At 38.3% G+C, this 26,931-nt stretch overlaps 1 protein-coding gene across 1 annotated transcript in view; it reads left to right on the top strand.

Annotated features, from left to right (window-relative positions):
* LOC103462246 (neural-cadherin) overlaps positions 1-26,931 on the top strand; it is a 353,789-nt gene that overhangs the window by 190,427 nt on the left and 136,431 nt on the right. The window contains exons 16-23 of the mRNA XM_008404906.3: positions 3,421-3,564; positions 10,532-10,652; positions 13,951-14,113; positions 15,449-16,117; positions 19,427-19,618; positions 19,883-20,326; positions 20,815-21,145; positions 22,144-22,237. Coding sequence (XP_008403128.2) covers positions 3,421-3,564; positions 10,532-10,652; positions 13,951-14,113; positions 15,449-16,117; positions 19,427-19,618; positions 19,883-20,326; positions 20,815-21,145; positions 22,144-22,237 — 2,158 coding nt within the window. The remainder of the gene's footprint in view (positions 1-3,420; positions 3,565-10,531; positions 10,653-13,950; positions 14,114-15,448; positions 16,118-19,426; positions 19,619-19,882; positions 20,327-20,814; positions 21,146-22,143; positions 22,238-26,931) is intronic.

The following is a 26,931-nucleotide window of genomic DNA, read 5'->3' as shown; positions in this document are numbered from 1 at the left end:
TTTGATGTTGTTCTTGGTTTGTTTTGAATGTAGAATGAACCAGAAAAGGAATGAATGACAGTGAAAGAAATGAAGGTTGTACGTTTGAATTTCTATCCATATTAATACATTGTTTTGACTTCTGCTCATTTTTTGAAGCATAATTATGCCTAACTCTGAGCCACGTCCCCAGGTGCCCATGGTATATGACAGAGCTTGAATGGTTTTGTATGAAAGAAAAGAGGAAGAAAGAGAGTCCATATAGATAGAGACACAGATTTACCCTGATTGCAGCCAACAGTGCTTCACCTAAATGTTGGTTTGAAGGGGGTGAAGATTTCTGTTATCTCTTGTTTTATGTTAAAAATGTTCATTTAATTACTTCTTTGTAGAAATCAGTTCACACTGGAGGTGTTTTTTGTAATTTCTTTTGTTAAAAAAAAGACAAAATATTGCAACCATGATTGATTTGTAAAATCAACAAAAGCAGTAGAACAAAAAACGTAAATGAAGAAAAATAACTGAATACTTTTTATCAGCGCTGTACCTGCAGACCATTGGTGTAGATGATTCAGATGGTTAGCATGGTTAGAACAGACACCGCAGAGAAAAACTGGTGTCATTCTGACCGGTAGTGCCACAGGCAGCATTGGGTCATATCCAGGGCTTTACCATGACTTAGTGGGTTTATTACATGTTTCCTTCTGAGCATTTGTATGAGGCGGAGTGTTTGTATCCTGCAGTTGTCCATCATTTGCAGCATTGACCTTGTTCCTGTCATGATTCATTAAAGAACATGGCAGCGACTGATGAAAACTGTTACTAGATATATATTCATAATTCAGTCATGGTGCTAGTACTCATTATCTATCAGCCAATCAGAGGAGATGTGGGCATCTTAGTGGCGCAACAAGCCCTGCCTTCTTGGGAGAGGCTACGTTTGCTGCGTTGGGGGAAATTGTATTCGATGATTTTACAGAAGAGTCATGGATTCAACATGTTGGAATGACACACAGCTTTATGAACTGTGATGCTGTGAGAGCTCTGGTGGAGCCAGCTGCAAATTGTCTAAAAAAAACAAAAACAAACCATCCTCCTCCTACTACTTCTTCCCTTCTTTGTCAGTAGCAGCTAATTATGTTCTACATTTGCATGCCTTACCCTCCAGCGTGCTGGTACAGACGTATGGGGACCATGCGTGAGGTCCTTCAGTGGTTCGCTGGGTCTTTCTTCTCTTGACAGTCAGACACGTTTTAAATTATCTCAAATGTCAACTCCGACTCTGTCTGTGTTGAGTCTGCCAGATCTCAACTGCCAGTTGCAACAGCTGTTGATCAGCTTGCTGGATGAGGGAATGGAACAGCCACACAGCTGTGTGAGGCCAGGACAATGTTGGACTCAACAGTTTTAACCAAAAGTTTGGAGACTGAGGATTCCTAGTTTTCACAAACATTGCTGGTTTGTTTCTTTTTATTTTGGTAGTTTGGATTGATTTGAGGTTGCTATGGAGAGTGATCAGATTAAATTCAGTTTGACGATGCTCCGTTCACTCGTCTCGGCATGCAAGATGTTAGAACTGTAATTGAAACTGATGGTTTGACCTACTTTCTGATTTATTGGGCTAGTGATTATCTGATCACTTGGAGTATTGAAAGGACATTTAAAGACGTCCTGTCAGATTTAATGCACCTGGTCCTGAAGCAGCCGCTTCGGGACCAGGTTTTCATTAACCATAAAATTGAGCAAAGTGGAATAAAAAAAATAAAAAAAAACTAACTATGTTTGATAAACGTTTTTTGCGTTAGGATGACGTGGTTTTTCAGCCATAATTGAGATTTGTGTATTTTACAAAACTGCAATGGAAACACTTTTTTCACATCGCTCCAGTTTGTACATAACAGCAGCTGTAGGAACTGGCCTCCTATCACGGCTGACTCCACCAGAGCTCTGACAGCAGCACTGTTCATCAAAAGTTGAGTTTGTTGTTCAAATGTGTTGAATCCAAAGTTCTTCAAATCAAAGACTACAGTTTCCCCTAAATGTCACTAATATACGTAGCCGCTCCCAAGTATAAGAGCCTTTCTGCTTCTACGCCTGAGTGAGACGCTGATGGCTGATTGTGACATGACTGAATTATGAATATATTGCTGAAGTGTTTACATCCGTCTCCGCCATGATTTTAAATGTCTTATTGCATGAAAACATACATTCACAGGTGATTTTAGTTGCATTTCTTATTTAATGAAAACACCACAGTTGCAAAAGTGAGTCTTTTTTTAAAGATAGGCAGAATATCAATAGTTTTGCGAATATTTAAAATGGAAATGCAGCTATGGTTTCACAGAAATCCCATCATTCCCCCCCATCTAGTCCTGCGCACCATAGGGTTTTCTTTATTTCAGCATACATATACAATATAATATAGGAAACAAAATGACAATTTTAATGAAATTAATCTTTCTTCGTCTTGAATAACAGGAAATGACCTACTGCCTGTAATCATCCATACATGCCACTTAATCAAACTGTAGTCCCAGAGTTAAAAATCCTGACATTTCCTTTCAAAATCCCTGAACTGATCTTGGCCTGTCTCTCACTTTAGGTTTAGAACAAATGCAGGAAAGGAAGGCACTTGAATGCTCTGTGTTTGCTTTGCAGATCTAAGTGCACAAACATAGACAAGAGACAACAGTGAGTTGTCATGTTTTCACAGAAACAACCCTGATAAGACGGTTTTTGCTGGCAGGAAGTTCTGCCGAAGAGCGAGACTGTAGGATGGAGTTAGGTGCTGTGTGTGAAAACACAGAGGAGCTATGACTTTGAAATCCACTTGGTCACTTCCTGCATTCATCTTCCTTTGCTGCCCACCTCTCTGAACATGTGCAGAGCTCTGGCGGTGTGTGCAGCTCTAAGGCTACATCCATTCACTGTTGTTTTGGGTGGGGGGGTTTACCATGAACTGTGTACCAACTCCACCGCCCTGGGGTAAATAATTAATCTAAGTCTCAAAAGCCTTGCAATTTTTGCACTTCTTGATACAGATATCAAAGGAAGCGTATGTAGTGTCTTGGTTGGCGCAGAGCGTCGCCCTGATCCCCGTCTGATCAGGTTCCCTGTGAAGCTCACTTCCCCTTAGGTTGGATGTTGAATTTTGCAGCAAAACTGTCAAAATCAACAAAGACATTTTGTTAAAAATAGTAAAAAAGTGCTATAAAATAATAGCTGAAAGGATTTACGTGTTTGTAGAAGTATCTCCAGATTTCCTGTATGCGTTCGGGTTTGTTGATACTCTCCATCGAAGCGACTAAAACGCTGCACCAAGAGGGAAAAAACAAAAACAAAAAAAACAGATGTTCATGTTAACGTTGACAGAATAGGAGCAACCTCTGGTTTTAATTGCCTTTCTCCTCCTCTCTCTCTCTATGTTTTTTAAATTTTCAGATACAGCATATGTTCGCGTTTTCATCAGCGACGTGAACGATAACAAGCCTGTGTTTGCACAGGCGTCTTATGAAGTTGATGTGGATGAGGACGCTGACGTGGGCTTTGCTATTCTCACAGTTAGTGCCAATGATGGGGACGAAGGTAGGTGGAATGGAAAGAAAAAAGGACTCTACATGTGAACGTGAATGCGTGTGTGTGTGTGCGCGCGTGTGTGCGTGTGTGTGTGTGTGTGCTTTGACATCCGGTGATATAGAGGCAGAATAGAATATGTAGGCGTGAATGTGAGGCCAGTGCTAGAAATGCATAATCAAACACATTTACACAAGCCACACTGCCAGACTGCTTCGCTTTTCCCTCACTTTAGGAAGAGAAAAATCCTCTTTTAACTCTGCTGCTTTTGTCTGACGCCCGCTTACTTGGAAGGGAGCACTATAAAACATGCTATAGAGCTAAGAAAATCACAATAATATGTGAGGTTGAATCAGCCACCGTGAAAGAATCAATTTAATATAACATTTGAATGTAAGCTGCATGAAGAAACTCTGAAGGATTGGAAATGTGTTCTCTAATGATTTTTTTTTGGGGGCTTGAAAATATTCTCCATCACTAAAGTCAATTATATCTCACAGCTAAGGTTTCTTTAAAAGCCGTGTGCAGCTGACGGACGTCCCTGGAGTCTAATGTCTGCTTCTTTTTCTCTCATATCTTCAACTTGTCACTTCTGGATCTCAGTCTGGTAACGGCCTACGAGGCGGTTTTCTTCTTTAAAGGATCCCTAAACACTTTTAGTTCTTTCAACTATTCAGCGCAGCAAATTACAAGTAAAGTAACCCGTAATTGTGATGAAAACCTTTCACTGGCACTACATCCAATGACTTAAAACATAGCAGCCAAAACTACTCCCATAGCGCCCAACAAGAGCATGAAGAACACATGGAGGAAAGAGTGGCTGCGCTCATACAGAAGGTCTTGATGCTAAATTCCAATATATTTGTTTATTTATTTCGCATGGTCATTCTACAGAACAATGCAGTATCATGCAGACATCTGAGTGAACTGGATACGACTCCAAAGTGACCTGCTTGCGCAGAAGGAGAACGTTGACGTCACACAGCAGCGTGTTGCGTACAGAAGTCATCATGGATGGAGCCGACTCTGGATCAGTTGTAGTTTGTTCAGCAACGTTTAATCGATAAGCTCACAAATGCAATACAATCTAATATATTTTAAAAAAGCACAACTAACAACAACGGCGACTGTTTGTGGACAATGTACGACAGCTTATGTAGGGAAGTCTGTCAGACCAAGAGTGACAGGTCTGGGTTGAGACCAGCTCCACTGACACAAACTTCTTTCTTTTTTTTCTTTGTTTACGTCTGGTATGGCTTATTCTGGTGGAGATTTTTTTATTTTTTATAAATACAGTACAATAAAAGTTCTATAAACACCAAACCGTGTGTTAAAGCATCCCAGTTTACAATTATCTAGTCCAAGTTTAAATATGTTAGATATTTTACTCAAGAAGATCAAATGCAGTCCAGACTCTTTGGAAAGAAACACAAAGTCCTTTAGCTTAGCATCAATAGAAAGCTATGAAGCATCTTGTCTGTCACTATATTCTGCTTAAACAAAATGGTGTCATAGACATTTTTTGGTCCTTATTAAGTCAAAATAAGCAGGCAATTTAAGGACTGCTTCCTTTGTTACTTCAAAATAAGAGTCTCAAACATACAGGGTGTTGATTCAACACTCCAATGCGTATTCAGGGCTCATTGTAACACTTAGACTCAAACCTCTGGACTAAGCCACAGCTGACAGCAGCTTGATAGAGCAGACTGCACCTTCCTCAGAGAGACTGCAGCTTTTTAACACGGCGCCCTCAGCTCAGCGTGGGGTCATGTGCTGAGCCTGTTTCTTCTCGCTCTGATAACCCTCAGCAGCTGCGTCTTGGGAACTTCAAGAACAATGTAATTTAGCAGTCATGAGATTTAAGGCAAGCAGTCGCTGACAAGGATGAGCTGAAGCATCTTTTGGATGGAAAACAGAAAAATATCTTCTGGAAAAGTGGCAGAGCTTTTTCTCTTTATCAGCAGCACTGCAGTGACAACTGGAACAGTCAAAGTTCCTTTGGGTGCTGATCACTGAAAATCTATCTATAAACTCTCTACCTTATGTGAATGAAGACCAGCCAGAATTCTTTTGCAACTCTTCTCTTTATAGCCGTAGTCAGCTTTCATCCAATGTATTTGTTTCTTTTAAACAGTTAATACACAATTCTTCAATTCTGGGTCAGTCCTTCTGTTGATCTCTTTCTTAGATTTTTTTGTTTTTGTTTTTAAGTCTCTGAATTATCAGTTTTTAGTCGTCACCCCAATCAATAATATTGGGGGAGAATTTCTACAGGGAAAAATAATCGTATTTATACATTAAATCCGGTTTTTTTCTTATGTAATATACAGTTGGACAAACTGAAAGAGCTGCAGGAGATCCATGCTTTTCTAATGTTTGACTTTTTCTGTTTGATTGCATGAATTTAGATTGAAAATTTAGAAAAAAGTGTCTCTTCTCCAAAATAAAGACACTCAAAAGCTTTTCCTCTAACTTTAAATTTAACGTCTGCATCACAGTGTGCCAGATGTGATTTCCTGCTGATTATCATAAAAAATTCATGTCATTCACTTCACCTCAAAAGAAAATGTGTTTCTTATAGTCATTCTACTTCTGGAGACTTTGTGGGAAGCCTTTAGTGTACAGGTGCATCTTGATAAATTAGAATAAGATAAACTGGCATAAATTACTGCGTTGATTGAATGTGTCATGGAGTCGGTGTAGTAGTAATAATCTGGGGTTTTCATTAGCTGTGAACCATATTAATCCAAATTAGTATAAATACATGCTAAACAAATATATTATCACTCTATGTATCTATATCTACAAAATCTATATAGAGTGAATTTTGGGATTAAATTAGTGAAATAAATCAACATTGCTATGATTTTATACATATATTTTTTAAAAATGTAATCATTTGAATGTAAATAAATTAATATTTTGATCATTTTCTAATTGATATCTTCCAATAGATTTTCTTTAGACTAAGAGCAGAAGAAATTGCGATGCTACTTAGTGAAATCCATGTATAATACATATCTTTCGGCGCTCACTAAAAATAACCAGAGCCTGTAGGTAGTGTGACAAAGGTGATGTGTTGGTGCACCAACAGTCGGGCTGGATGACTGCATCACCAGAGAAATCTTTATTTTAATTTTATATCGGGAGTGCAGCAACACATTTAATTAGAATAATCCCATGATGTGTGCTCCGAGCTGTTAGTCACAAGTTTTCAATATTTTCATCTGCCAGAGGCAGCACAGCCTGTCTGACTCGGACCTTATAGAAGGGAGTCAAAATACCTTTAGAGAACATAAAGTTGTGCTTGTCCACAGAGACACTGAAATATATATTACATCCATATTAAGTGTTTGTACTGCAATAACACGATGCTATTGGTCTGTGCCAAACTTGGAATGTGTTGCTGGATAATAATCCCCTTCCTATGTGAATCCTGTAGATAAGATTATTACAGAGCTTCACAGTGTCATTTTCTATCTTTAAAGGTAATGTGACTGAAAATGAACTTCCAAATATAGCAGCTTTATGTCGCAGCATCTTCTCTTTTTCAGGCTGACAGAAACTAACACCTTTACGTCCTGAGTGAGAGAAAGAGGCTTATATAGGAGTAACTGTGTATATTTTATTATCTGTATTTGAATTAGGTTTTTCTTGTATAGCTTTTCGCTGATAGTACTGCTGGCTGACAGAGTTTTAGGGCCATACTAAGAAAAAAATTTGTTACTTAATTAAAATTATGAGAGTAATCGTATGAGAATGCAGTTGAAATAAGTCATAATAATAAAATAATAAAGTCATAATATTCTGACCTTATTCTCATAATACTATTACTTTATTCTTATATTATTTTGACTTTATTCCCATATGACTTTATTCTCTAAATTTGATAAGTTTTGTCTTGCAGTTTATTTTAACATTATTCTCTTTTTTCAATTATTTTCTTAGCGTGGCCATAATCTATCTTAGTATTTAAATGTTTCACATCAGAAAGACTCCATTTGACAACTCATAATCAAATGAAAACATTGGGATATGTTTTATTTCACTTATCTAGAAATGCTAAGTTAGCGATTTTTGCTCTTGTCTCCATGCGACAGCATGGGCGTACTATAAACTCATATTAAGGAAAAACATTCACTATGTAAAAAAAGTCTAACAGGCACTTTACAACATAGAGATAAACATCCACAAAGAAAGTATTGTAATTATGCAACATTAGGCTTATATTTTAAATATTTTATGTCCACAATAATATTAATGCAATTGACAAAAAGTCTGCCTCCTTTTAGATTTTCTGTTATTGATGTTCTGTCACATTTTAACCTGAGTAAATACAAAAAGAACTCTTCAATTTATGATTTCACTTGTAAAAAGAAAAAACTCCCCAAATCAACAACTTTTTGTTGTGCTCTGACCTTCCCAGTCAGGAAAGATCAATTTCTCTTAAACTTAAGCACTACTGGTGAAAACCAGCCAGTCTTTTACATCACAAGGAGGAAGAAAAGACAATTCATACACATAGAAGGACTTTACAACACGGATAGCCTAATTAAGACCAGACCACATCATCTCAGTTCTGTTCATTTGCAGTGTTTACCTCAGATACTCCAAATTGTCATTTAGTTTTCTACACAGCAGCAGACTTGCTGGTTTGCTTCCTTTAGATCATATTCCAGCTATAAACACAAAGTGTGCTTGAGACTAAGGTCAGCAAAGGACGGCCGAACATTCTCCCTCTAGATTTTTTGGTAGAAAGCAGAATTCATGTTTCCATAAGCAGCAAAGAATTCCAAATCCAGTGTACTCAGTACTTTGGTTGTTAGGACAAATGAGACGATGTTGTAGGCAGACTGGTGAAGAGGAGGACTTAGTTATTTTGCAGCCCGAGGCAAAAGACCTTGAAGGGGCATGACACTGCCATCCTTTGTCTTTATTTTTTCAACTTTTATTTATTTAGGATTTGCTTGCAGTAGGTTTCTTATGCTGTACGTGCTTCTTATCCATAAATTGATCTTAATCCCAGTCTTTTCTAAATAATTTATTCAGAGATGGACCAATCAGACCTTTTCAATTTTCTTTGAGTTCTGACCTGGCTAACACGTTCTTTTTAAGCAATAGAACACATAAATGAAAGTAGTTTTGATTGTAGAAATAGTATTTTTATTCCAAAACAAAATTCAAACTTTATAATTGCCTTGACAATTATTTGCATCAAGGCATGTGCTCTTAACCTTTATCTAATTGAGTTCAGTTTTAGGTCAGTTTCTTTACAAAGCACTGATTTAATGTCTCATGGCACGTTACAAGGTAAACATTCAGTTTAAATGCAGAAACATCTAGTCAGTTCAATCTAATCATGTAAAAACCTTCAGTTACATGCATTCCATCTTGATCCAGCAGGTTACATAGAGTCATTGACCTTGCAGAAATCCTTCCCTCCTCCTGTGCAAAACATGTGGCAACAGACATTTGATCACATGAAATCCTCATTTTTGTAGCAGTTCCTCACACTGGGCATGCATGTGATGACAGTAGACTGGAAAAATGGACTGTTAATTAGAAGAAACCTCCAGCAGAACCTGACTCGGCGTGGACGGCCATCTGCCACGACCGACTGAGGGTCTGAGAGGACAGAGCAGAAACACTGGCCTAGCAGTCAATGATTAATAACAGTATGATCTGAGTTCTCTTAAAGTAAAACAAAAAAGTCAAAGTGCATGCTCTTGGTTAAGTTGTGTTGTGATTCATTCAATATAATTGGCATTAGGAGGGTGGGGAACATACTGGGGTTGGACGAGGAACCCATTAGTCAAAACGTAATACATTTCCATTATAAATACATCACTATCACTTACAGTAAAATTCATATTACATAAGTACAACATGATCTACAGAATGTAACCAGAAATGCATGACTGCAGCACCAGACTTCATCTTTATTGGCACTCTGGGGTCAGTAAAGCCTCTCACCCAGAGAGGAGATATAACTTCAAAATTGCTACATTTGGGGGGAAAAAAACGTTAATTTTCTTTGGAGTTGTTTGTTTATTTTAATTATTCCCTGTGCAGTTCTGCTTTTTTTCCTCCTTTTGGATTTCAGCATTTTCTAAGTGCTTAAGGGATTTATACAAGTGCAAAAAAAGACAATGAGGATGAATCAACGGAATACAATCCTATGTATTCCCTAATGTCTCATTTAGAATGAAAACAGACAGACAGTACAAAACGATCTGGATTAGAGCATTCTGCTCCCTCCTTCCTTGACTTTCATCTCCTTAATAAGCGCTGAATCTCATCTAGCCTTTAGAGGCCTCATCTTTCCCTTTCACATTAACATCCAGGGTGGAGGATTGAGATGCAGACCATGGCTTTACCAGGAGTTTCATTTAGGAGAGCATTTCATTGATCAGCCACTAATAGATGACCAAATGCTTATTTCAGGTATAATCATGAAGAGATTGTATAGTGAATTCTAGGGATCTTAGATTGTCTATAATATTGTGAGAAAATAGTTTTTTTTTCTTTATTATTATTATTATTATTATTATTATTATTTATTTATTTTTTTTTTTTTAATGCAAAAAGCAGGTATTTTTTATTGCTTTTTTTTTTTTTTTTTTGAAATTATGACTTACTATAGGTACATAGTGTCCACACCCTTAAAAAGGCTGAAATTCATGTGTTTAAAATTAAAATTAAGCATTGTGCTCTGCGACTCAAGGCTGTTGAGGCTACTGCTAACATACATGCTAGCCTGCTAGCTATAGCTAGCTTTTTCGTGTCTTATCGTGGGCAAGTCTACATTTATCACCAGTTGGCTGGACAAAGTTCATATATTTGTGTGGATGTATAGGTTTTAAATTTCATTCATAATGATCTGAATAAAGTGTTAAGTGTTTCACTCACAGGTGAAACTTGCAGACACCCTGTGAGTATTATATAGCATATTAAATAGCATGCTCTTTTTTTGGTGCAGGTGGGAATGCGAAGCTGCGTTACCAGATCACGTCAGGAAACACAGGCGGCGTGTTTGACGTGGAGCCAGAGGTGGGAACCATCTTCATCGCTCAGCCTCTGGACTATGAACAGAACAAAAGGTGAGCCTTCTGTCACAGCACATCCACACAACACTTCATTTTCCTCTTCTATTCGTTGGCGCTGAGCTGTAAAAGTTAAAATTGGAGATGATTCAGTTAGTTTTTAAAATTTAGTTGAACTTTTTTTATTTTTTTGTTGATGTTTCTAGGTTGTTTTAGATTTGTTTCAACAGACATCTTTTTTGTTGACAGATTTTTTTCTTTGTGTTTGTGTGTGTGTGTGTGTGTGTGTGTGCGTGCGTGTGTGCGTGCGTGCGCGTGTGTGTGTGCGTGCGTGTACGTGTGTGTACATATTCCAGGACCAGCAGGGTATTTCTCTCTTAGTCATTAAAAATCCAAAATAAACCTCAGGTAACTGAAAAGTACAGAGTTCCCTGTGGGGACGCAGGTAAAAACAAGAAAAAAAAGTCGGTTTCTTGTGTGCACCAGATATTTTCTCGTGCGCACAAGAAAATATTGTGAAATTTGAAGAGAGATATAACTCTTCCTTGAGTTTTTGGATGCCATTATCATCTATGTTTAGTGTTTTCAGGAAGTTAGATATTTCTTCTACTGCTTCCAGTCTCTTTAGTAGCCTGAGCTGTTGCTTGGTTGGTTACCAAGAGTATCCAGTGTGTATGAGAAGCCAACATTTTTATTTTTATTATTTTTTTACCCATGTACCTTTAGGGAGGCATAGAAAAATGATTTACCTTTATAAAAAATATATAAAGAGGACCCCAAATATTTGGAGGGGTTAGGGACTGCAGACGCCCATGAAGAGCCAAAATTACTGCCTGTCCTGCTTACTGCCTGTCCAGGCAGTAGAAGACAAATATCCAGACAAATATGCCTTAATGTGCATTAACACACAGAGTTACAGTTAGCTGCTGCAGTGGCTAACATCCAAAGTCTTTCTTATACCTGCTTACAAATATATATGGAATATATGATATCTAATGTGTTAAATTCTGATATGAAGCAGCAGTAAGGAGAGAGATTATTTCATTGCAGCCACAGAAACTTATTCTGATGCCACCATTTCTTCATTTCAACTTTTCCCATACCTTTCTGATCATTGAGCTCATTCATTCACAGCATGCGGTCCTGCAGGGATTAAAATGAAGTCTCATTCCTTATAGGTGTCTTCACAGAGCTCCCACTGGTGTTTTCTGACACACTCCTTCCACTGAACTGTGCAATCCTTTGTGTTCTTTGTAATTATTTTTGCCGGGAGCTTCTGCACTAAGGGTGACTCTACAGTCACTCAGTGAAGTGCGCCAAAAGCTTCCACCTTAAGTCATGCAATGGTAGACAAATGTTTGAAGCAATTTGTCATTATTGTGCACATGGTGGATAACAGCTTCATTATCATAGCTGCTTAACAGTGAAATCAATACAGAAAGTAAACAGCTTGACTTAAATGAGCTGCCTGTTGAAAATGCAGCTGGTGCTGATGGAAATCTGTAATCTGAGCCTTTTTTTCTTCTTCCTCTGATTTTACTTCAAGTGCACATCTCAGACATTTTAGTTTCGTGTTGACTGAGCAAGCATGTGTGATCTGATTCTCCAAACAAGTCTTTTGGAAAATCACAGTCACTGCAATAGAGCCGAAACCATTGATTGAATTAATCAACCAATCATTGAATTAATCAATAACTGTCAATAGTAGTTGCTACTTGTTAATTTCCTTATTTAAAAATGAATACAATTCTTTTTTTTTTATTTGCATTTTTTATGTATTTATAGTATTGTTTGAAAAAGGCTTACATTTAAAAAAATAATTTTTTTTATCAAATTAATTGATTAATCTTCAGAAAAATCAATAGATTAATCAATAACTAAAATATTTGTGTAGTACATCAGTAATAGATTAAATTTAACTGGAGTATGATGTCTCTAAAAAATTGCACTTAGGCAATAAAATGTTTTTCTTTTTTAAAAAGGAATTTAATTCTCTATTTGCATCTATGATATTGTTTAAAAAAACCATAAAAATCTGCTGAATGTGCCAATTTGTTTCTTTGATTAATCATCAGAATAAGAAATTGTTTAATTGATAACTACCTCAATCATTAGTTGAGTTAGTTATCAATTCCTACACTGAAATAAAAAACCCCCATTAAATTCCCAATCATAAAGTATATCACTACTTTTAAATCTTTCATTTACCAACATCATCCAACCAGGTGAGACTCACTGTCGATGTGACCAATTCAGATGTAGAGTTAAGACTTAATAAGTGTGTGGGAGAGTCTGATGTGAGAGATGCATGTGTTTAAGTCAGAACAGAAAACAGAGAAGCTTTGTGTAGGAAGGGTGAGTAAATTCATACAACTTAAACCTTCCAGGTCCTTTTACAATCCTAAGGTTGTAGAATACCGACTGATCTGTGTATAAGTGTGAACAGGTGTTCACATCTGTAGTGTAAAGTACTTTAAGTGTTCAGTGTGAATGGAAAGGTGTTATATAAATTCAGTCCATTTATGTTACAAAAATGGGTTTTATTTGCTATACCAACTCAAAGCAATGCATAATAGGAAAGTGAAAGAAAAGTGATGCCTGGTTTTCAAATGTTTTATTAGATATACATCAGTAAATATGGCATCCATCTGTATTCAGATCTGTTTACTCTGATACCTGAACAATCAGCACCAGGAAGACCAATGAACAAAGACAGATCAAGACATTTAGACTAGAGTTGGGATATAAAACAACATCCCAAGCTTTGCGCTGAAAATAGAAAGAAGACATCTGTGAACCTCAACACATGAACGTCCATCCACATTCACAGCTTCTGTCATACCAGCCACTTCTCACTGCAGCGCTGGTAAAAACATTGTTACAGGGTTGATGAGTGATGTAGTACTGATGTACTGATGACTTCCTGAAGGTGGAGTTTCAGAAAGAGCAAGAGTTTCTTAAAGACACAAGGCCCCAATGTCAAGGTGCTAAATTACAAAGTCAAATTTCTTTAAGTCAGATTTGCCATATGTTGCATTTTGTACGACAACTGAAAGAAAACTAACAATTTTGAAATAAAATTAAATTATGTGCCTGTGGGTTTCCCAGGCACATAATACTGTCCCTTAAATTGACAAAATTATCAGATAAAGATAGAGTTTTGACTAATACACGACTAGATTTTCTAGTTTTGCCACAGGAAAACTGACTAAACAATGTTTCTTTTGCTGATCTTCTGAACATGGACCTCGATTTAAAAGGCTGTTGCCTGAGAAGTTGCTACGTAAAATGTGACTCACAAGGCTTCATTCAGACTGAGGAGGGTTTGTTTCTGAAATTTGAAACTTTTCCTCAGATACAAGCTGCATGTCCTGGCTTCAGACGGGAAGTGGGAGGATTACACGACGGTGACGGTGAACGTGGTGAACAAGAACGACGAGTCGCCCGTGTTCACAGTAAACGAGTATTACGGCAGCGTGACCGAGGAGCTGGACGGTTCGCCTGTCTTTGTCCTGCAGGTACTGGGGATATGTGATACGGCTTGATATTCATATCGTAATATCTATAGAAGAGTCAGTGAGTTGAATCCATTAATTATATTTATTAAGACTAATACAGAGCGCTGGTTCATGGTTCATGCTATCCTTATGGGCTAACAGAGCAAAATGGCATCTAACAACAGTTTGTAGTTCTTTTTGTTAGCCTTTATCTAAGCTACGCCCTAAAGAAGGCGTTCCCTAGTATGTCATTTCCTTTAGTCTTAGCTTTGTGCTCTATGTGTGTGTGTGTGTGTGTAAGTATATACAGGCATGCAAATAGCTAAAAGCGTTAGAGGAAATCACATAATTATTTATTCTCATCAGTGGCGGTAACAATACAGTATGCTTTTGGTATAAAACGTACAATAGAAATAAAAAAAAGATCACATTAATTATAAAAGTTTCCCAAGCACTATTTTATATATATATATAATTTATTTTTATTTTTTTTTCATATTTTAGCAATTGACTCAAAGGTGTGGACAATTCCTCCATTATATACTTACTCCAGAGTTAATTCCAGATGTGGTGTTTCCATTTTTGTTTGTGAAAACATCTCATGCCATCAAAGCAGGTCACCTCCAGGGTACATGAAAGAAATTACAAGAACTCATGTAGAGGAAGAATCTACATTTTGGAATAGTCAGAGAATAACATAGTCTTCTAGTGTACTCAGGAATGCAAAAGGGCCTGGATGTTCATGGAAGATGACAGGTGTAAGAACATTCCTTTAAGAATGTAAAGATGTAGTACAAACCAGAAGTTTACATACACAGAATGAAGATTAACTTGAACATGTCAGTTAACCTATCAGAGACTTTCAAAGCCATGATATAATCTGGACTTTCCCTCGTTGTTTAAAGAGACAGTAAAACTTTGATTTAGAAGACTAATTATTAAATCTCTGACACATTCTTTTTCTCATTGTTGTGACATTTAACAAGTAGAAGTAATTTTGATCATTCCAACTGACCTAAAACAAGAGACAGTGAGAAAAAAAGGGTGCGTGTGTTGTTTTATTCAGTGTGAGAACACTTCTGGTTTCAGCTACATATGGACCAATTCTACTTTTTCTAGTTCTACATCGCTGTATATAAATCAAAACATTTTCCACCTTTATTTCAGATCCTAAGCTAGATATTTTTGGGGAGGGATTTTCTTTGTAGAGTGCTTAACTCCACAGAGCAGAACAACATTTGAACATCTTTCCTCATGAGATCTCTTCACCTCAGCAATATTTCAGCAACCGTCTGGCATTTAAAAAAAAAAAAGAAAAGCTCTGGTTATGTTCTCCTTGTACTGGTGACGTTCTAGGTAACGGCGTCTGACCCAGATAAGGATGCCGACCAGGAGGCCCTGCGGTACTCCCTCCATGGCCAGGGCGCTGAGAGCGAATTCATAATCGATGAGGTCACTGGCAAGATCTACGCTCAGAGGACGCTGGACCGCGAGGAACGTGCCGTCTGGCGCTTCGTCGTCCTGGCAACAGATGAGGGCGGTGAAGGCCTGACGGGCTTTACGGACGTTATCATCAACGTGTGGGACATCAACGACAACGCTCCCATATTCCCCTGCGCCCTCAGTTGCCACGGAGATGTAGCAGAGAACTCTGCGATCGGGACGTCCGTCATGGAGATGACTGCCACTGACCTGGACGATTCAGCAGTGGGACAGAACGCTGTGCTCTCCTACAGGATCGTGGGCATCTTAGACGCCACAAACGCCAAAGTGGGAGGAGTGCCCACCATCTCAGACATGTTCACCATCAACCCCACCACAGGAACCATCACCGTGGGCTTGGGTGGTCTGGACAGGGAGCAGGTGGAGTCCTACCTCCTCCTCGTCGAGGCCAGAGATGGAGGAGGGATGACGGGAACTGGAACTGCAACCGTTCAGATTATGGACGTCAACGACCACGCTCCGAGGTTCATCGATCATTCCTGTCAGGCACGGATCTCTGAAAATTCAGAGCCCAACGCACAGGTGGGTCAACACTGGCTTTAACGCATGAAATGTAGCTTATTTTACTCAAAGCATGCTCTTACTCCTTAGTAGGAATAAATGCAAATGTAGATTTCACACCTGATTGTTTTTGCTCGTATATGTTAAACCTTGAGGGGTTTAAATGTTTCACCAAGATATGAAAGTCTAGACCATCTATTTTATGCATCTGTTTGCAACTTTAATGACTCAAAAATGCTCAGATGTATCAGAATTTTGGCACTGATCCAGAGTCATTTCCTAAATATGCCAGCTGGTAGTTGTTGATAACTTAAGTGGAACTAATTTGTTTTTTAATCTGCACAAATTCCTTTTTTTTTTAAATAGGAACTTGTCCTGTAGCAGAAGTAAGGTGGATAACGCGGCGGCACTCAGCGCTTCTGCTGAGTCATTAGTCAGCTTTACAACAAAGTCAAAGTTCAGGAACAGTAATTGTTCATTTGATCAAAACGGCGTAACTGAAGAGAGGCTCATCAGGGCTTTGTGGAGTTTCTTTAGGCTTAAAGTGAGCTTTTATTCATGTTGAGATGTGTAATTTGTAACGTTCATGCTTTCAGTTATTGAAGAGTAAAATCGTGAGGGTTCTTTAAAATGTTGATAATAATAATAATGCATTTAATTTATCAGCGCCTTTCAAAACTCCCAAGGACACTTTACAAAATAAACACACAAATTAAACAGTAAAGAAATGGCTACAAAGAGACAAATCCACTAAATAACTACACAGTTAAAGTGAGAAGGCTAACAAGTTGAAAAGAGGAGTTTTGAGTTGTGCTTTGAAGGTCAGAAGAGAGTCAATATTACGGATGTCAGGGGGAAGAGCGTTCCAGAGTTGGGGAGCAGAGTAAGAAAAGATTCTTTTCCCCACGGTGCTGAGATGGACAAGAGGCACACTGAGCTGGACGGAATATGAAGAACGAAGGGAATGTGAACGGGTGGTGATGTGCAGAAGATAAGACAGATAAGGAGGCACAAGGTTGTGGATTGCCTAGAATGTAAACAACAGAAATTTAAATTGAATTCTGAATGAAACAGGAATCCAGTGAAGTTGTTGTAGAATTGGAGTGATGTGGTGAAATGAGGCCGTTTTGGTAATGATGCGAGCAGCAGAGTTTTGAACCAGTTGAAGTTTACAGAGAGATTTATGAGGCAGACCAACCAGGAGAGAATTACAATAATACATTCAAGAAATTACCAGATTATGGACAAAGATGGGAGCAGAGTGGAAGGAGAGTGACGGACGAAGTCGGTTAATATTACGGAGGTGAACGTGTGCAGACCTGATAATATTATTAATATGAGAGTGACAAGAATGACACGCAGACTCTTAACTTGGGTTGTCGAGACCAGAGAACTGTCAATTGTAAGGGAAAAGTTGTTGACTTTAGAGGGAGTAGATTTAATGCCAATGAGTAGAAACTCTGTTTTGTAACTGTTTAATTTGAGGAGGCCATTTGATACAAACCAGGATTTTATTTCATCTAAACAAGAAGTGAGGGAGAAGAAAAGGAGGGAAAAATCTGGTGCAGTGTATAAAAAGAGCTGGGTGTCATCGGCAAAACAGTGGAAGTGGATGTTAAATTTACGAAAGATATTGCCAAGGGGGAGAAGATAGATTATGAAAAGGAGGGGTCCCAGGACAGAGCCCTGGGACCCACCTGAAGCCACTTGAGGATTGAGGGGATTTGAATGATTTAAGTTGGATGAACTGAGTGCGGCCAGAGAGATATGACTGAAACCAAACTAGGAGTGTGTGTGTGATACCAATGGAAGAGAGTCTGTGGAGCAGGACTGTGAGAGAGATGATCTTGAAAGCTGCACTGAGATCAAGGAGAATGAGAAGAGAAAGTAAACCTGAATCTGATGGCATGAGGAGAGTGTTAGTGATTCTGAGGAGAGCAGATTCTGTGCTATGACCAGGGCGAAAACCGGACTGGAACTGTTCAACCAGACTGCTCCTGGTTACATGGAGATGGAGTTGAGAGGCAAATGTTTGTTCTAGAATTTTGGAGATGGAAGGAAGGTTAGAAATAGGGTGGAGATTATTGAAATGATTTGGATCCAATCCAGGGTTTTTAAGGATAGCAGAAACAACTGCAGTTTTGAAGGTAGTAGGAAAAATTCCAGATGAAAGAGAGGAGATAATGATGGCAGAAACAGAAGGGAACAAAGGCATTGTTTTACAAGAACTGTTGGGGGGGCTTGGATTTCTGGATAAGGTTGGCTATTTCAGAGGCTGGATAATTTAATAATGTCATTTATAGTAATTGTGGTGAGTTGTAGTCGTTCAGTAGATACTCCGTTGGATGTTGGTATATCTTTAGCAGGTTGTTTGCGAGTCATGGATCTGGGACATGGAGTGGCAGTCAAATGTTTTTAGCTAATACTGGAAGCATGTTCCTATCATTACCATGTGAGACAGTTAGGGGGCCTACAGCGTTTGAAAGTGGTTCTTCCTGTTGCTGTGGTCATACACCTCCATCTTTTCCTCCTCTGTCTGTGTGGCCAGCTGTAATCTCCAGTCTTGTTTGATAGTGTAGAACTTGGATCCTAGTTGGTTTCCTCTCAGTTCATCTTCATGTTAAACCTGCATCCATGAAGGCTGGTAAATATGGGTCCTAAGATGTATTGTCATATTTTGTGGTACTAAAGTGATAGTAAGAAATATTTATTGTTTCTTTTTGAGATAACTGTTTGGCCGTGACTCCATGGCAGCAATCACAGCCCCTCAAACACAAAACACTGCTCTAGGCAAACATCTGTAATAAACTTAATTAGGACACCAGTCACATAAAGAATCACATAAACATGTTTGTTCCAGGAAATCAACCAAATGACCATGAACTTCACTGAGCCAGAAACTTGATGAAATGCCTGTTTTGTTTTGCTCATCCTGCACCTTACTAAGGAACACCTGACAACATGTTAAGTTGCGGTGTAACTCATAGCTTTTATCTACATATATTTAATGTCAGTGTTATGTGGATTAGACAAAATCCACATGAATGGAAACTTTCACAAAATGTCCACTGACAATATCGTGTCATCATCCCAAAAGAAGAATTGTTCAAATTAATTATTAAAAACCCAAAATTATGCCAATATCATTCTTCTGAATGTATCTAGCCTTCTTCCCTAAGCTCTTCAGGATGATAACCTGTACGGTTGGTGCTCTGACATGCTGCAGAACACTGTGAATTTTGCAAAATGACAGAACTTCTATAAATTCCAGCCATTTCCAATCATGCACAGAACCTGCTTTGTTTTCACAATGTCCCTTTTTGTTGTAAGGTTCTGGAGCTGGCTGCAGAGGACAGAGACACTGGAGAAAACGCTCAACTGACCTTCAGCGTTGTGGCCGGAGATCAAGAGCAGAAGTTCTACATGGTCAGTCACAAGCAGGAGCAGCGTGGAGTCCTGAGGCTGAAGAAGCGCTTGGACTACGAGCGACACAGCGAACAGAAGTTCAACCTCACGCTGAAGGTACACAAAAGTATCTTTAAATCTGCCTGTGAAACATTTCTGTCTGTTGCTTTCTGTTTACTGTCATAAAGCCAAGGTTTGATATCGGTTTGGATTCTTGTTTTTCTCTGTTTTAATCAAGTCCCACCACTAATATCTTTATACTTGTACATACTGAATGGCATTTCAGTGAAAGGAAAGCTGGAAAAACTCTGTTTGCCTGTCATAAAGTCGGTGTTTTTCTTTGTCCTTATGAAACGTGACACTGTGCGTCTCATCTTCCAGGTGGAGGATCTGGACTTCTCCAGCTTTCTGCACTGCGTGGTCGAGGTGGAGGACTACAATGATCACACTCCTGTCTTCATTCCACACTTCCTGTCCCTGGCGCCGCTACCAGAGGACGTCAGCGTGGGAACCAGCGTGGCCCGTATGGTGGCCAGTGACTCGGACTCGGGCCAGAACCGTGAAATCACCTACAGTCTGTCAGAAGACTCGAACCCTGAGGGCCTGTTTACCATCGACCAGTCCGGCCTACTCTCGGTGGCCCGGCCACTGGACCGAGAGAAAACAGCTCAGCATCACTTGGTTGTCATAGCAACAGATCACGGGATGCCTGCTTTGACAGGCAGCGCCACAGTTCAGCTGCCCCTGTTGGATGTTAACGATAACGGACCAGAGTTTGAGGCTGCCTACTCTCCTGTCGTCTTTGAGAATGTGGATGGTCCACAGGTAGGCTGGACTCTATGGATTATTAGGTGCAATGGTTTAGTTTAGTTTAGTTTAGTTTAGTTTAGTTTAGTTTAGTTTAGTTTAGTTTAGTTTAGTTTAGTTTAGTTTAGTTTTGTTTAGTTTAGTTTAGTTTAGTTTAGTTTAGTTTAGTTTAGTTTAGTTTAGTTTAGTTTAGTTACGATCCACATTTAGCTGCATCAATGTTTCGGCTATCCTTACTGCGGTCCACATGTCACTTTGTCATACCACTGAAACAATTATTTTAGAAATCAAATAAAACAACAAAAACACACAAACATGTAATTTTGGTATATACACATAATTAACTCAAGTGTGATATGATCAGTTCACAACCAGAAACTCAAATTGTTTGCAGTTTACAAAAATATTTATCTTTTCTTTAAATTTTTACTATCATTAAATATAACACCTTGTGTCGGTGGTTCTGAAAAAGCAACAAACTCCTCAAACTCTTCTTCCTCGTTCAGATAGTGAGATTGAACCAAACCTCGGCTCTCCTCCGAGCCGTGGACCGGGACTCTCCCGAGAACGGGCCGCCCTTTCACTTCACCGTCCCACCGGAGTATCGCTACAGCAACGACTTCTACCTCCAGGACAACCTGAACGGCACGTCCACGCTGACGGCCCTCAGGACGTTCGACCGCGAGCGCCAGAAGGAGTTTCTCCTTCCCATCGTCATGAGCGACAGTGGTCACCCGGCCAAAACGGTGACCAGCACCCTGACTGTGACCATTGGTGACCAGAATGATCACGCTCACATGGCGGGAGAGAAGCAGATATCCATCAACAGCCACAGAGGTGAGGAGATGAACGGATGTTACGAGCCTCAGCCTGGCGGGTGTTTAACAGAGAAGGACACAGCTTGAGAGTTTTCACAGCTTCTCACACTACATCACAAACTTTAGTGTATTTACTACTAGCATTTAAAGTAGTGCAAGAACCGAAGGAAAAAGATTCATGGTTCTCAAACATTTTTGACTCTGTCTGGTATTAGAAGAATAATTTTGCACCTCTTACAGCAGGGAGAACTTTAATTTAGTTTTGTCTGAAATACCTGCTGTCAGTGGCCGAGAATGACAACAACTTTATTCAGTCGTGTGTAACTTCCACATTCACAACTCCTGTCAAAGACAAACTGCAACCTTGAAATTTCATCATTTTAAGGTCTGCCTTTATATTTGAAGGATAAACTCTCAATCATTTTCACAACCTTTAGTTCTTTCTTCTTGATTATAATCATTATGCATTCTGACCGGGCTTTTATATCTGTATTATCATTTTTCTGGGCAAATCAATTCCAATCATGCATGCTGGGAAAAATACTGAATGAAACTTGAAGTATTTGCATCCAGTCCTCTCTTTGTTTTTTATTTTATTTGTTTTTTTGTTTTGTTTTTAATCGTTTTATTTTTGACAAATTCCCAGCAAAAGGCACTTTACAAGAACAACAGGTACAATAAATATCCAATTTTGTACATATGCACCATAAATAAAATACATTTTTATGTCACTCAAGCCAGTCTGATTATAGATGGAATATAAGTCAGCCCTTTTCAGCTTAAAATCCACAGTGAATGAAAAGTTGTGAATGAAAGAAAGTCCTGCCAGTTACAGTTGAAGTCTCATTGAGTCATTAAGTGCCGACCCTAGACAGAATTTCCAGGTCTAAGTTCAAAGAAGCATAAAAGATGTATCTGACATTTAAATTATGGGCAAACAGCAATATGTGTGCCAAAAATAATACGTTGTATCATCAGCACAGGTATAGAGCAGCTAATTTATGCCTCTCTTTTCAGGCCGCATGCCAACAACAGTTCTTGGAAAGGTCTACGCTCCTGACCCTGATGACTGGGATAATAAGACCTACGTCTTTGAGGGACACATGCCAAGGTAACACAGAATGAGCAGATAAGTGCGTTCTGTTTTATGTGTTTATTTTGTACTGTTTTCTTTTGTATATAAAATGTAAGAAAGGACGTCATAATGCAAACAGAAAGATCTGCGTTTGCTGAACGTGAATTTGTCCTTTTCTTTGAACTGAAATACCATTAGTATTTGTTGCTAGTTGTTTGTCGGTCAACTGCTAAGAACCCAAAACATATCTGCCTTTCATTTGAATGTAAAATTAATATGACTGAATTGCTGTCTATGATCAGCTTAATATAGAAAATGTAGTGGTATAACCATCTAATCCAAGTAGGCTCAGATTTTAGATACATTTTAATAACTGTATGTTCTAAGTGCCACACATACTGTTGATGGTATGCAATGTGCAGAAGCGCTATTTAAATGTTGCAGAAATGACTCAATGATAAGCTCCTCCAGTTTCATGCTACGCTGTGCAAACACTCTGTCTGCGCTGACGAAGAATGTTTTATCAGTGGAGACGTTAGAGCTAATGTAACAATTATCTGGGCTTTGGGGGCACCAGTGGACTATGAATAGAGCTCTGGACTTTCATCCCCAGGCTGCCAGTTGATCACAGATTATGGAAGAAAGCAAAAGTGAGTTGTTGACATCTCAGTGCATCATACTCTGTCCTGTTGCAACAAATGACAATCAGGCAAATCAAATTTAATGCGGATGTTCTTAATTTTTCTTACTTTAAAATAAAAAATAAAAATAAAAAATGTACATACAGCAACAGAACAGAAACAGTGTGGCTGCAGATTGTGATGGTGATTTCTCATTTTAACGTGTTTTGCACGAGATGCTACTTCTGAATTTATTCACAAGCTCTGGCAGTTAAATGCTTATGTTAAAAAAAGACTTTAGTTTAAATAAACAGAAAAGTTCACCTAAAAGCTAGTCTAGAGCCACATCCAAAGCTGACTTCTAAACTACAAAATATATCTACTTTTTTATGTTTTCTTTTATGCAAACATTACTGCCACTACTTTAACATTTGCAGATTGTAAAGCCCATAGTTGTCTATCCTAAAGATCAACTTGGGTCCATGACAAACACAAATTGCAAAATGCAATGGTGCACAACATTTTCCCAGCCTGTGATGCTTGGGAGATAATTCCTGCTGCTGGTAAGATACTGACTGACTGCTTCAGAACCGATCTGATCCGTTCCCTGAGACATCTCTGTTTACTTGCCAGTCTTGTGTGTTGTCACACAACCAGGAAGAAAACACAACACGAGCCATTGATTGTGTGTCTCCTGATTCCCAGCAGGCTGCCAGTCCTGCTCACATCAGAGCACGTGTGTGGCTCACTTGTCTAGCCAGATGGCAGAAGAGATGATGTTCACAAGCTCAAAGTTCCTGCATTATTCTGGAGCTGTGAACCAAAATAGTAAAACAGTAACGCCTGGTTGACTACAAAACAAAAATAAAAAAAAATGTTTATGAGCTGCGAAGAAGTTTATGATTTTGGCACCACCAAACCCTACTACAAACATCAGAGTTGCCATATTTTATAAAGTATTTCATACAAATCCTTCTAACCACTGAGGATTTTTGTCATTGTGATATTCACACACATTTCAGCAGGCTCTGATCTGTTCTGTTTGAACAAATAAGGAGCTATCACAGACCTGATATCCAAGCATGAACATATTTATTTATTGTTTTAACTTACTGTCTTATTAAAAATTAGATTCGACCTTTATTTAAGATCTTGCCAAAAACATATCTAACCGATATGCCAAAGCGGCATAACATTATGACCACTGACAAGTGAAGCCCTTACCTGCGATTATGGATTACACTGGTCAATAGCCAAGAATGTGTCTGGGGTTTTTCAACTTCTTAAGGTAATTCTGAAGTGCTGATTCCAAAAATCACACTGGTTTTGCTCAATCAGGTCAACTTTCAGAGTTATAGATGCAACATGAGCATCAAAATGCATCTCACATCTGGATCAGTTTCCTGACAATCTGATCAATGAGTGATGAGCAGGAGGAGAGATTCCATCAGGACAGTGAAGAGACGGATAATTTTATACAATGAAGACGTAATGTTCAATTCACATGTACTTACCCTTATCAGTGTTTATTATTCAATTTACAGAAATCTCCAAGTTTGTAACATTTAATTAATAAACTCTGTTAGAAAACAATTTATTTTCCCTAAAACCTTTTTTGGATGAGAAATAGTAATGGAATTGTCACAAAAATGTCATCAATTTAGTCAGAAGATGAAATTTATCTAAATCAAATTAGAATAAAAACCTGACCTGATTGAGAAAAATGGATGTCAATTGACAACAGATTCAACAAAGCTAATTAAGAAATTAGTGCTTGATCTCTAAATATGCTTTTTGTGGAACAAAGTTGCCCTGGTACATGTAGGCAACCAACCTTTTCACATGGAAGGCCTAAAGTATCACAACAGATCATGTGGTAAAAACAAAGTAAAAAAAAGTTGGTGATAAATGTGAAAAATCTAAAACTTTTAAAGGTTGTAAAAACGTTTAAGAGGCACTGAATGTGTTTGTTTGGGGCATAGAGACGTTTGCTGTGTTATGACTCAACATCTGTTCAGATTCTTGCAAATAGAATACCTTTACCTAACGGAGAAACAACTAACTTTATAATGAGGAATCAAATAAAGTAATCCTGCAGTAATAAAACAACTTTGGTACTAATCACTGAACCTAGGGTGCGAAGCACGCTTTATACAATGTTCTGTAAATGAATTAAATGCAGCTCTTGTCGCTACAAGTAGTATATTATTTGATTTTCCAAGGCTCTGCCTCAGATTTCCTCTGTAATTAAAGTGAATGAGTTCATTTACTGTACAAAGGCAGCATTGATTGAAAGAATCAAGTAAAATTGCCTCATCACATTGAAGTTTTTTTTTTCCCTTTTTAAACTCGCTCTCCCTAATTCATCACTTCTTCCTTTTTTTTTCATAACCTCAAGAGCAGACTGACAGCAGTAAATGAAATGCTTAAAGAGAGAAATGCCAAAACAGAAAAAAGGATTCCACGCTTGTTTCTGTCTTGATCAAATGCAGAATACAGATTATTAGGAAAACATGACAGTGTTAGTGTAACTCCAAGGCTCTACTGTGGTCCAGTGGACCCCTTTGAGGTCGGACTAATCCCACGTATGCTCCACCCCACAACATCATCTTTTAAGTCGCTATAGAGAAAATTTGACCCACTTTTCTTTATATTGATTATTTAGAGCTTTTTTACAGTCAAATAAGATAATTTACTTGGTTCTACTTGGAATCTTGGTTTTCATTGTACCAGGCTGTTTCACAACCAACTTTTTTCCAGCCTTTCAGAGGTAAAAAACTTCATCAAGAAGTAGCAAATCAAGCCCACACCACCACACTACCGCCACCATGTTTACTTCTTTCTTACTATGTACATATTTTTTCTTTTCTTTTTTTTTTTCAAAATTCTGTTTTAATTTTAAGCTTACATGGTCAGAAACATACCTTCCAATAATAAATTAGTAATTCTTTGTTTATGTCGTCAAGAAGTCTTTTTTTCTAGGGCTAGGACTTTAACACATTAATTATGATGAAAAATGTTAACATAATTAATTAACGTAACGTCTTTTTTTTTTTTTTTACTTTCAAAGGTTCCGACTGGAACCTTGGTAATCGGATGTCTCTGGTTCACCAGTAAATCTAGCACACAAGCGTCGTCCGCAGACACCAACAAGAGACAACAAAGCTGCTGCTCTTGTCCCACTGGGGGATCATGTCTGCTTGTAAACCGATCTGATGGGACACTGGAAAAGTCTACTGTTGTGTTCAAATTGTCCTAAATGCAGTTAATCTATCAGCAAAGCTATTCAAGCCTAAAATATCATCTCGGTGCTAAACATGTAGCAGCAGCATCCCAACGCCAACGTCAGCGTCCACAGGCCACATTTCTAAAGAAGTTCCATGAATGATCAGGAGTTCCTCAAACACTGGAACACTGAATGGGTAGAATAACACTTTGCACCAGTGTGATGATATGAGAACCTAAATAACAGATTAAAAACAATAATTATCTTTGTCTTTCAGCTCCTTTATCTATTAGTATCTCGATTAAAAATTTTAGTCGAGTCCCACAGTATTTTTATACTTCTATGTACTGAATTGACAGCCAGTAAAGGAGAAAATGTGCATTAACTGGGACAATTAATGCCTGTTTTGGGTTCTCTTGTCACTCTTGGATCAGAGTGACAAGAGAACTCTGATCCAAAGACTCATTACTCCAAAGAATGAGTCTTTGGAGTAATTTTGAAAGACCAGCCATTGTTCACCACTGTTCCATATAAGTGGATAATGGATTTCACTATGATAACACACTGTTTACTCCTCCTTTCTTAATTTTGTTTTTATTTGGGAAATTTTCTTTTTTTTTTTTTTAGCTCTTTTAGCCTACTTCGTATTGTCAAACAGGTTCTTTTATGTGATTACTGCATTTTAATTCTACAGGCTAGACATTTGGCAGGCCAAAGTGTGACTTGTAAAACTTGACCAAGTTAATATCATTGTTAATAGTTTTAATAAAGGGGGAGATTACTTGTTCCACTTAAAGCCTGGTTGACATGGAAAGCTTTTCACTACTGCACTTGATGCACCAAACAGCATGTGCTCTCTTTTAACCCTGACAGTGTATTGATTA

The sequence above is a fragment of the Poecilia reticulata genome, chromosome 3 (genome assembly GCF_904066995.2).
Source record: "Poecilia reticulata chromosome 3, P_reticulata-male-v2, whole genome shotgun sequence".
Lineage (NCBI taxonomy): Eukaryota > Metazoa > Chordata > Actinopteri > Cyprinodontiformes > Poeciliidae > Poecilia > Poecilia reticulata.
The sequence above is the reverse complement of the archived record's forward strand: the minus strand, read 5'-3'. Positions and strand labels throughout refer to the sequence as shown.